This window comes from Prionailurus bengalensis, chromosome D1 (genome assembly GCF_016509475.1).
Source record: "Prionailurus bengalensis isolate Pbe53 chromosome D1, Fcat_Pben_1.1_paternal_pri, whole genome shotgun sequence".
Lineage (NCBI taxonomy): Eukaryota > Metazoa > Chordata > Mammalia > Carnivora > Felidae > Prionailurus > Prionailurus bengalensis.
The window spans coordinates 101062123-101074159 of NC_057346.1; the positions used below are offsets into that span (position 1 = coordinate 101062123).

At 40.4% G+C, this 12037-nt stretch overlaps 1 protein-coding gene and 1 pseudogene across 1 annotated transcript; one reads left to right on the forward strand and one right to left on the reverse strand.

Annotated features, from left to right (window-relative positions):
- Positions 1 to 263: 263 nt before the first annotated feature.
- Positions 264 to 6408, reverse strand: LOC122484320 (annotated as a pseudogene).
- A 4080-nt stretch (positions 6409 to 10488) lies between these two features.
- Positions 10489 to 11400, forward strand: LOC122484321 (olfactory receptor 4C11-like). The gene has a single exon (XM_043582284.1). It carries the CDS (start codon positions 10489 to 10491, stop codon positions 11398 to 11400), a length of 912 nt encoding a protein of 303 aa, XP_043438219.1.
- Positions 11401 to 12037: the final 637 nt, after the last annotated feature.

Here is a 12037-nt window from a genome sequence, read left to right on the forward strand (position 1 = left end):
GTCATGACAGTGACGTTTCTTTGGGGTCGTGTATTGAATCTAGTGAAGTGCCATCATGAGACAGTCGTGTTGGGCAGCCTTCCTGTGGCACAGGTGTTCCCAGGGACATCAGTTTGGAGCTCAGAGGCAGTATATGGCTGAACCTTCTCATTTCCAAGAGCAGCAGACAAGAGTACCCTCTCATCGCTCCGTGTGTGCACAGTATGAAGCCACATCTGCCTGTGACTGCAGCATGCCTTCTGTCGGTGCACTTCTATTCGACTTTAAAGTGTTTGTTCTTTAGACTTCAGTTGTCTAGTTTTGAAGAATGTTTTTAATTCCCATAATTCCTGGGGCCTCAAACTCTGATCCAGCCCTGGAGTCAATTTATAGCTCAGAGACACAACGTAACAATTTTGGTAAAGACAGATTCTGCTTGGAGAACTCAAAGGTGCCAAACATAACTCCAAAATGTGGCACAATCTTCAGTAGGTTGACTGTCAATCCATTCCAGAGCCCTAGTTCCCCTGGGGCTTTCCCTGTCCACTGCTCCTGAGAAATGGACATCTACTCCTCCACAATGGGGGAGGTAGGAGCTCTGAGCCTTCATCTTTTTCTTCACCGTGTAGAAGGGAGAGGATCTGGGCCACCGCAGTAGCCAGGCAGACACTGGCAAAGTTGCGGGGGAGAGAGAATCAATCTCGGGGCCCAGTCTAGATTTTCTCTAGGTTCACAAAAACTAGAAGGGTGACAGTAGAGAAACAGTAAGGGAAACCCCCCGATAAAGGGTCAGGAACACTTCCTCTTCAGAAACAGTAGAAAAATACAGAGGATCCCCCTGTGAGATGGTTTCAGCACATTCTGCACAACAGCCTGGTTTTGATGAGGTCTGTATTTTTTACAATGGTGAAAACCATGTCTGCCAGACTTCCAGCCATGATGGAGCTCCACTGGGATTATGGCCCAGGTCATCCATGAACAGCACTACAAATTTCAGCAGGTACAGTTCTGCAGGGGAAGAAGTGCAGGCATGCCATCGTGTTTCCCTTCCATGTGCTGGAATCCCCGGGGTTGTGGGAAGACCCCTGATCCTTCCACCCCCAACCGCCAGGCCCAGTGCCCCCAGTGGCGATCAATTTGCAATTGTTTGATTCGAGAAGAATCGATTGTTCTTGCAATCAAACATAATTGACCTGTGGCCTTCCCCAGAAAATTCCATCCTTCCAGTTTCCCAGACCAAAAACATGGAAGTAAAAAAAAAAATCGATAACATCACAGTTCACACATAACCTATTAGAAAAACATTCATTTGCCTTCAAAATAGATGCAGCGTATGATCTATTTTCCCATCAAGTCTCCTTCCATCCTGGTCTGGGCTGCCATCGTCTCTCACTTAGATCATAGTCATGAACTTAGAATTCTCCCTACTTCTCTCAATCTGTTAAGTCTATTTTCATCAAAACCCTGCAGTGACTCCATTTTGCTCAGAGAAGAAGACCAAACCCTTACAATGGTTTGACATTCTGTGGCTCTTTTGGCTTCTTCTGATACTTCACACTTGCTCAGCTCCAGCCACAATCGCCTCCTTGCAATTTATTGACCACACCAGGCAGGCTTTCTGTGTTATTTGCTTCAGCTGTTTTCTCTGCTTAACACATGGGTGTTTGCCTAATAGCCTCATCTGCTTATGGTCTTATTCGGTCTTATTCTAATCTCTCCTCAGTGAAGCTTCTCTTCTGTATTTACTACTGTATTTCCATTAGCATGCCATATCCCCTGTTCTTACTTGGCTTTCTTTTTCAATGGCATTTATCATCTCTTAACATACTATTTGACTGACATTATTATATTGTTTCTTGTCTGTCCCCAGCAGAATGTAAGATCCAAGAAGGCCTAGAGTTTTGTCTGTTTGTTCAGGAATACATACCACACCCACTGTAGAATCCTTTGAATGTAATAGAAACAGTATGGAGGTTCCTCAAAAATTTAACAATAGAACTACCCTATGAGCCAGCAATTGCACTACTAGGGATTTATCCAAGGGATACAATGTGCTGTTTCGAAGGGACACATGCACCCCCATGTTTATAGCAGCACTATCAACAATAGCCAAAGTATGGAAAGAGCCCAAGTGTCCATCGATGGATGAATGGATAAAGAGGATGTGGTATATATATCAACACACACACACACACACACACACACACATACTGGAGTATTACTTGGCAATCAAAAAAAATGAAATCTTGCCATTTGCATCAATGTGGATGGAACTACAGCATTCTGCTGAGGTAAATTAGTCAGAGAAGACAAATATCTTATGACTTCACTCATAAGTGGAATTTAAGAAACAACGCAAATGAACAAAGGAAAAAGAAAAAAAACCCAGACTCTAAAATAAAGAGAATAAAATGCTGGTTGCCGAAGAGAGGTGGGTGACTGGGTGAAATAGTAAAGGAGATCAAGAGGAGAGAAGATACTCCAGAGGTAGTGAGTCTGTGACACTTGTGATGAGCACTGAGTAATGTGTAGAATTGCTCAATAACAAAAGTGCATTTCATTGTTAAGTATAACTTGAGTTGATTGAAAAATAAAAAAAAATTTTTTTAAATGTCTTCATTTCCATATTCTTTCTCTTCTCTCTTTACCTACTGAGTCAACTGACTTCAAAATATTTAGAAATTGTAGAAATTTTAATGAGTAGTTTTCATTGTAATTTTATATTTTATGAGTCTCATTAAGATTTATTGTATTATATCTAAGAGTGACTTTTTCTAGAATAAGAAAGAGGGAGAAGTTTAGAAACTTGCTTAAAGTGACAGAGACACAAATAGTGAAGCTAGAATTCAATTATATCACATGTGGTTCAAACTCTACATGGGCTCCGAGTTTTGCATGCGGTTAGAAAACATTTGGCTTAAAGAGCAGAGCATTTGGGAACTTTCAGTGATCTCTATCTGCTTACTTTTTCCTTAGGGCAGAGACAGGTGTGGAGCATTTGGTAACTGAAGTGAGACGTGTCCCTTAGGACAGACTGGAGGGGGAGAAGAGCTCTGAGGACAGAATCTGCCCACTGACAGTCTTGTTCATGAATCCTTGGCACCATGGTTTGCTGTGATTGGGATTAATTGTGCTTATCCTTTGAGGTGGGAAGGGCAGAGTCTTTGTCCCTCCAAAGGCTCAGCATTTGTGAACGTCTATGAAATCTCTATAAATATCTGATGGAGGAGGAAGAAATGTTAACTCATGTGCTCTTCCAGGGGTTTTTTTGGGGGTTACAGAGCTGCTTTTAGAGATGTTTCTATCATAGAATAGTGGGGATGTTTCCTTTTTATTCTCGAAGGTTCTAAGAATAGAAATAAGAAATTTTCTGCTGATATTACAGCTCTAACTCAGTCCTTTTAAGGAAGACTGGCTGTCTGTGGAGTATCTCCTCTCCCCACAGACCCTGCACTGGAAAGCTGAGTAAATCTATTGGATGTACAGTTTACATGTTGCACACTTACTGCACATGATTCATCTTCAAAGTAAATCCGAAATGCGAGAGCAAATCTAGGAGCTCTCTATTGGATCTCATCTCCTTTAAGAGAAATAAGGTAAGTTTTCAAACCCAAGTAAACTATGTTCTTTTCCTTGCCTCCCATGCAGGACTGGGTTTTAGGGCAGTTGCCATGATTTAGTTTTGTCTCCTGAGAAGCTTGAAACTCCGGGAACATATTTGTCTTAGTGATGAGAGGATCTGAATGTGTCAGGGCTCCCAGCTTTCACTGGCCTCTGCTTGAGGCAGGACATTCTCAGGACCAATGCTTATTGGAAAGGTGGGGGGTATATTTGAGGGGGCAGAGGTATAGTATCCTATACATATGGGTTTCTTTTTCTTTTAATGGATTAAATAAGCAGCTGATCCTCAATTTTCTTTTATTCAGTTTAAATGGTTATTTATTTCACAAGAGAAAGAGAGAAGAGAGATAGAGAAAGAGAATGAGTGAGGGAGGGAGAGAGAGAGAGAATCCCAGGCAGGCTGTCAGCCCAGAACCCAATGTGGGCCTTGTCCCATGAACCGTGAGATCATGGCCTGAGCTGAAATGAAGAGTCTGACACATAACTGAGTCACCCAGGTGCCCCTATACAAGTGAATTTCTTTTTTTGTTGTTTAAATTTTTAAAAATGTTTTATCTATTTTTGAGAGAGTGTGACAGTGTGAGCAGGGGAAGGGCAGAGAGAGAGGGAGACACAGAATCTGAAGCAGGCTCCAGGCCTGCTGTCAGCACAGAGCCCGACGCGGGGCTCGAACTCACAAACCGCGAGATCACGACCTGAGCCAAAGTCCATGCTTAACCAACTGAGCCACCCAGGAGCCCCCAGGTGGATTTCTTATTTACAAGGTTTAAGATCAGGAAAAGGACCAGGTTGTACACAGACCATATGCAGTCTGCATGCATTGTAACAGTCGATACCACGATTCTATGATGCACTGAATGTTCTGCCAGTTGTGATACTAAAGTGGTCTCTCCAGACCCACTGTCAACCCTGCTCACAGCTAAGAATTATATTCTCTTTCTGCTGTTGGGGTAAGGGGTATATATGGAGTGGAGGAATGAGAAGCAAACTCTCTCGTGAAATCCGAGACAAGTACTCTTTATCCCTAACAAGATTCTTTGCTCAACCTTACACTGTGGGCTTAAATGATAAATGTGAACATAAATAAATATAAATAAACAGAAACATAAATATAAATATAAATTTTGCTCTCTTTTTTAATCCCTCTACAATTTGCATCCATTTGAGAGTCAGGGTACGTACTGGGCATGGCAGTGATTTTCTTCTCTACTGATTCACGGTTTTCTGGCTTTATGCCGGCTCCACCCAAATGAATGGAGTCTGATGCTTTGCAGGGCAGTGGTGGGTGAGGTGTGGAGTGTTCGAGAGGGAGATATTACCATGGAGCACAAAGGTTTGAGTTCTGGTACTGGTTTCTTTTTGACTGCTCTCTGCTAAGTTGCTTCCCAGCCTAGTTGGACGTGCACAAAATAGAACAATGTGAATTTGCCTAATGAGATATAAAATCCAATGAACAAAGATTTTAAAGAGAGAAGGAAAGAGGGGTATAATCAAAGGTTGCATGATTCAAAACACACACACACACACACACACACACACACTTTAACAGTTGAAGGCCATTAGCAAGAAAATCGTTTGGGAAAACCTGGAAGGCTGTGCTGAGGAGATGGACAGGGGACTCTGGATCCAGGAAGAAATGGAAGGTGGAAGTTGTATCAGAGGAAGTCACATAACCACTAAGAAGTACTTAAAATTTAGGAAATGAGACGGTCGGGACATATTCATGAGGGACAGCAAGTGTCAGGCATGGCTGGAACACACACGAGCAGAAGCCCTGGGAGGAAAGGTGGTAAGCAAGACTATGGCACAAAGTTTGAGGACTTTGAAAGTCATGGTGAGTATTTCAGCCTTCGCACTTGAAAACCACAGTAACCCTTTAATCTTAAGATTCATCATAGTTTTAGAATGTCCACTTTTCCTTTTGAAGTTGTAGCTAGGAGGTAAAAAGAGGAGAGGATAGAGAGCAAGGAGAAGAGGGAATTTCTGAAATTGTGTCCATCCTTTCTGTATAGAAACAGAGGGTCCACTTAAAGAACTGTAGGATTGACCATTTGTAATACTTCTGTTTATGAGTAACCAGCCCGATTTTGTACTGTTTGAGCTAATAATGCTCACAGTGAAAACTCACATAGTTATCTCCCACGATGTGTTATTTTCTCCAACAAAATGGTGTGAGACATTTTATTTAGAATTTAAGGAGTATTAGACACTGTGTGAAAGGAGTTTTTATGTCCCATGTTTTGAGAATCTAAACTGATCCTGTTTTTACATCAGTGAAAATACTCTGCATGATATTACAATGATGGATGTCTGTTACTAATATGTACCGAAACCATAGAATGTACCACACCCAAGAGTGAGCCTTGGGGTAAACTTTGGACTCTGGGTGATGAGGATGTGTCACGGTAGGCTCATCAGTTCTGGGAAATGTACCGTTCTGGCGGGCAATGTTGGTAATGGCAGAGGTGATATTTGGGTGGCGGCTAGGGACCTTATGGGGAATCTCTGTACCTGTGTGTTGGTGTTGCTGTGAATGTAGCACTGTTGTAAAAAAATAAACTCTTGACAACAAAAATAAACTAAAAAACAACAACGACCAAAAGATCTTATTAAAGCTGAGAGGAGGTATGTTATTTTGCTGCCTCCTCCTCTCCCCCCCACAGAGACAGCTGAGAGGGAGCCCATCTGCTCCTCCTCTGAGAGGGGAAGGGACAGGTCTGGAGTCACCATTGAATCATACTCGGGATGCCTGCTGGGCCAGTCTTCGTTCTGTTGGGGCCACAGTGGATCCACCTGTATGCTGCCCATTGAGTTTCTAAGTGCAGGGGATTCAAAGATGGATGTCTTCAGTGCAACCCTGACATCTTGAAGGGAGCAGACACCTCATTCCAGATAAGCCCAAATCCAACTGGACTAAATTTAGAAAACCAGATGATTAAATTTTGATAAACAGCTGAATGATTTTGTTCTTCTGTGCTGAATAAATCTTAATAAAATCAGCTCTCATATCTTGTATATCTCCAAATCTTATACTTGACTGCAAAAATATGTTCAGATTTCATAACGTGGCTTCCATGGCCTTTGGCAGAGACGAAACCTTGCTTTTCCAAGTTTTTCTACTATGACACTAGAATCAGTCTAAACCACCAGCAGTTTCATACTGACCTTCTCTATTTGTCCCATTATCCCCATTAAAACTTTGGTTCGTTTCTTTCATGTCAAATGCTCTCACCCCTCTGATTTTTGTATCTTTGGATCACAAACTCTTTACAACCAAGGGTATGTTTTATTTCTACTCTCATGTCATCATGGGTCACATTTAGGGAAGCTGTTTGCACTTTATATTTGTTTTTTAGTATTTATTAAGGATATTTGGAGTTGCCATTCCCAGCTACTGATCACCATGAGCAAATTAGCAGAAACCACAGTGCCGAGGTGATTTCAGTCATTTGAGGAAGGAAATTGTCATAGGCTCTGGCTGTAAAATTCTCTTTTGTCTGGCAAGAGAGTGGGACACAGGATGAAAAATGAGAGATGGCTAATGTCTGGGAAAGACAAGAGCCCTGAATAAGTGTCCTTGCCCTGTTTTTATTAGGATCAGAAGGTGATGGATGTGCACAAAGAGAGAATGAATTTGTCAACATTAACTTGTGGTTGTGAGGGAAAGGAGGTCCTGAAGGTATTTGGGGTTAGGGGTTTGGGTTAATACAAAACAAAAGCTGGGTGCAGGGCAATCGGGAGGAAGGTTGTTTACAGTGGATATGAGGCAGAACCTCTGTTTACCTTAGCTAGCCTAGGGGATGAGGCAGGTAGGGGAAATAACCTCAGAGTTAACAAGGCACCTTTTCTTTTGTTAACCCTCTCTGCTCTGGGCTGCTTTGCCTGCAGCGCAGCAGTCCACAGTCCAATTCACCAATTTACCTAACTGGGTCCTATCCTCCTGCGAAAGCAGCTTTTCTGATGTAGTACTAAATTGGCAATGCTTTCAACCTGAACATCTAATCTTGTTTATTTCATATACCTATGTGTTGGGCACCTTTGTCCCTGTTCCTATTTTAGGCCTTTGCCAATCCCTCTCTTTTCTGGGGGTTCTGCACCGGTGTCTATTTTGGGGCGCCTTTACACCTCCCTATTCCTTCTTGGTGCCTTTTTGCCTCCTTATACTCGGGGTGCTTTTGCAACCCCCTATTCTTGGGGTGTCAATCTGGCTAACTCAAACTCGGGTGTGACTGTTTTCTGACTGTAATTCTCTATGCCTTGTTAACCCATTGGTGTAAGCCCAGAGGATTCCTAAGCTTATCCCCCACAGGCAATTAGTGTGAAAACAGTTGTGCAGCTGTATTTGGGGTAAATGAACAGGTAGATTAATATCTTGATAATATTCATGATCATAATACAACATTGATGCTAATAATCTTAATGAAAGGACCATTCCAAAAGCATGTACTGCCTATCTGCATCTCTTATGCATTGTACATACTTAATTATTTAGCTTTCATAGAAACTCTAAAAGGTAGATTATTTTACTCCTCACATTTACAGGTGAAGAAAATGAAGCCCAGAGATATATCGGGACTTGTGAAATATGGCACCATACTGTGCAGGAGTTGGGGTATGAATCCAGGCAGTTCAGCTTCAGCTTCGATGCTCTGTCACTGTGCTAACCTACCTCTCTGTTCTGCTTTAGGATGTTTGCATCTCAGGGAACCTGGTTCAGAATCTGACTTTCTTCAGTTAAAGCTGTAGTTCATCCCTTAACATAATCTGGAGTTTTTCACTGATCCGTCTGTCTCAGGAATTTTTACACTTCTCTCTGCAGATGGTTTCTATTCTTCTAATACCAACCACATAGTCCCTTACATAATGAATGATTTCATCTACATGTATCTTAAAACTTAAAAATCATTAAGAAGAAGTGAGTATTTTATGTTATGTTAAAGTAGCTTTCCCCAGCTAGTAAAAAGTGGAGCTGGGATTTGAACCCAAGACATCTGACTGGAGCCACTGTGTTCTTGACCAAGAAATGTAGTTATTTTCTTGATGAATAGCCATCCTAGATAAAATATCAACATTACATAATATGAACTGAACAAACATAAAAAAATTCTCGTAAGAGCAATACTTTCATTAAAAAATGTAGTAAACATGTAAAAAAAGTATTAAAAATGTAACATGTGGCTGGTGATAAAAATGTGTATGTATATAACAAAATGCAATTTTTTTACTAATCAAATGAGAGAATAAGATCATGTCATAAAATAACCTTTTTTGTTTGCTTCTTCTGTAAAATCATGAACCTTGAAATATTGACCATATGTGTAAGGTGAGCTCTTCTGAAAAATCATGAACCTTGAAATACTGACCATATGTATATAGTAAAAAGATGTGGAGATAAACACAAATATAAATATACTTAGAGAATGTTTCTTAAAAGACATATAAGAAAACCAATAGTTATTTCCAAAGAGTAGGATTATAGATACAATAATTTGGAGACAGCTTTTAAATTTTCTTTCCTTCTTCTGTGTACTTAAATAATTAATGACAATCATGAATTATTTCATAATAAAATATAGTTAATAAATGTACACAAAATATTGAAAAACATTTTTAATAATTGTCAACAGCAATGATAATCCCTAGCATTTGGGACAGCGGCGTCATACTTGGGAAATTAAGTTGTTTCTGTGTGAGTCAAAAATGGAAGCGATATAAATATCTCAAAAGACAAATGATCAAAGAGATGCCACTTAAAAAGCTTTATACAATGTCACATAATTAAATTAACAGGTAAACTAATGATAAGTATAATAACATGGGAAGAAGTGTTATAATAATCCCAAGTCAAAATCAGGACACAAAATGATATTATATGATGATTTCAGTGACAAACTCAACATGTTATGAACAAATAATTGAAATAGAACAATCATAACATAGTATGTTGGAATTATGGGATACTTTTCAGATGAAATTTTTAGAAGCACACGGGTGACTTCAGGGTAAAATGAACATCTCTGAGTAACATCTCTGATGCCTATTTAGATTATAGGCATCATTAGGAATTTTATAGCATGTTGAATTCATAGGCAGAGATGCTCAATATTCTGAGTTTAGTCCCACAGTACAGTCAAGAGGGTAAACAGTTTCCTCAATTATTCCAACCACAAAGTTGTCCTGACATTTGTTTTATAATGACATCAGAGAAGCTGACATTGAACATGAGAGGTGTAAGTAAAAGATTGTCAAAACAGACTTTTGTAAAGCATATCACATCCAAGATACAGATGGGATCAGAGATGAAGGGGTCAGGGACTTAAATGAGTGAACTGAACAGAGAATATTTTCTTCCAGAGGGATTCTCCAACGATATGAGTGCTTAATCATAGTGGAATAGAAAATTTTTATGATTTCAAAACACATAGATATCACCTATATGTGTATCTGTGTGCATATACAATCTTTTAATTCTTAAGAAAACTCAGGATCAGGTAAGGCAAATATTTGCACTCTCTTTTTCACATGAAAGCTAAATTATGAGACAGTTAAGTCACTTGCCCAAGGACAGTTCAAGTTCTGCAGTTTTCAATCTTGGTGGGAATCAGAATTTTTAAAGGACATTTAATTTTACTTCCCCAAATGCAAAGGCTTTGTTGATTCAAGGCAGTTAGCTTCTGAATCAACAGATAGATCTGGGAGAGGCTTGGGCATCTGCTGATTTACCAAGAGTCATAGAGGATTGAAGGCAGTCAGAGGTAACATAACATGGAGCAAAAGCAAGGCATTCAGAGTTCAGCCCACTGATCTTCCCAAGCTGTCACTTCTTTTCTTCTCTTTGCAGATTCAGCCCTTGTCCTCAACTGCACCTTACTTTCAGCCAGTAGTCTTATGATGAATAGCAGTGTGACTGAATTCATTCTCCTTGGGCTGACACAGGATCCAGTAAAGCAGAAGGCAGTATTTGGGGTCTTCTTGATCTTTTACCTTGCAACACTGTTGGGGAACTTTCTCATTGTAGTGACTATCAAAACAAGCAGGACCCTGGGGACTCCCATGTACTTCTTCCTATTCTATCTGTCTTTTGCTGACACCTGCTTCTCTACAACCACAGCCCCTAGATTGATTGTGGATGCCCTTGCTCAGAAGAAGACCATTTCCTACAATGAGTGCATGATTCAGGTCTTTACATTCCATTTCTTTGGGTGCATGGAAATCTTGGTGCTCATCCTCATGGCTTTAGATCGCTATGTAGCCATTTGTAAGCCCTTGCGATACACAACCATCATGAACCGGCACGTCTGCAGCATTTTGGTGATTCTGGTCTGGGTGGCATCTTGTATCCACTCTTTGGCACAAATTTTCCTGACTTTGAGATTGCCTTTCTGTGGCCCCAACGTGATTGACCACTATTTCTGTGACTTGCAGCCCTTGTTGAAACTTGCCTGCATGGACACTTATGTGACAAATTTGCTACTTGTTTCTAACAGTGGAACCATATGCACGGTGAGTTTCATAATCCTGCTTACCTCCTATGTTGTCATCTTGTACTCTCTGCGTAACCACAGTGCTGAAGGAAGACGAAAAGCCCTTTCCACCTGCACCTCCCACTTTATTGTGGTTGTCTTATTTTTTGGTCCATGCATATTCATATACACACGCCCCCCAGCTACATTTCCAATAGACAAAATGGTGGCTGTGTTTTATACAATTGGGACGCCCCTGCTCAACCCTCTGATCTATACACTGAGGAATATGGAAGTGAAAAAAGCCATGAAGAAATTATGGTGTAGCAAAGAATGACTTCTTTGGATATAGGATATTCAGGGATTCTAAAGTATTTTTCCTTGACAGCTTGGTTTTCCTTCATGGACAGGCAAGATGAATTATTCTCATTGTGGGAAAAATCCACTGGGAAATTTTAATTTCACTAATATTTTATATATTTAATTGAATTATTATGAATAAGTATGAATAAATACACATCCCTTATTCAGAGAGGATGGCATTAAAATAGGATTACTTAACACCCATAACCATTGTGAACATCCTGGGCTGGCTCTCAGTTGAATTCTTTTGACAGCTGGCCATATTCACATGATAATTTCTCTTCTTGTACAATTTGTCTTCAGAAAAAAATATACTGACTATTGACAGAATGATTGTGTGTGTGTGTGTGTATGTGTGTGCACACACCAATTCTTTACAGATTTCATTCTAGTCCTTAAGAACTTGGATATAGAGCTAATCCCTATGGAACCAGAACTTAGAAATGAATGTTGTGGTCTGACAACCTGGGAGTTGGAGAGATGTTCTGAGAAAATTCTGCGGTGGAATGTGTGCCTGAGGCTGACTCACTGGGACATGGATGGACCCTCAAACTCCACGAAGAGCTGGAAACCTGAGTGAAAACCTGGACTGTCTCTGGAAAACACTCTCA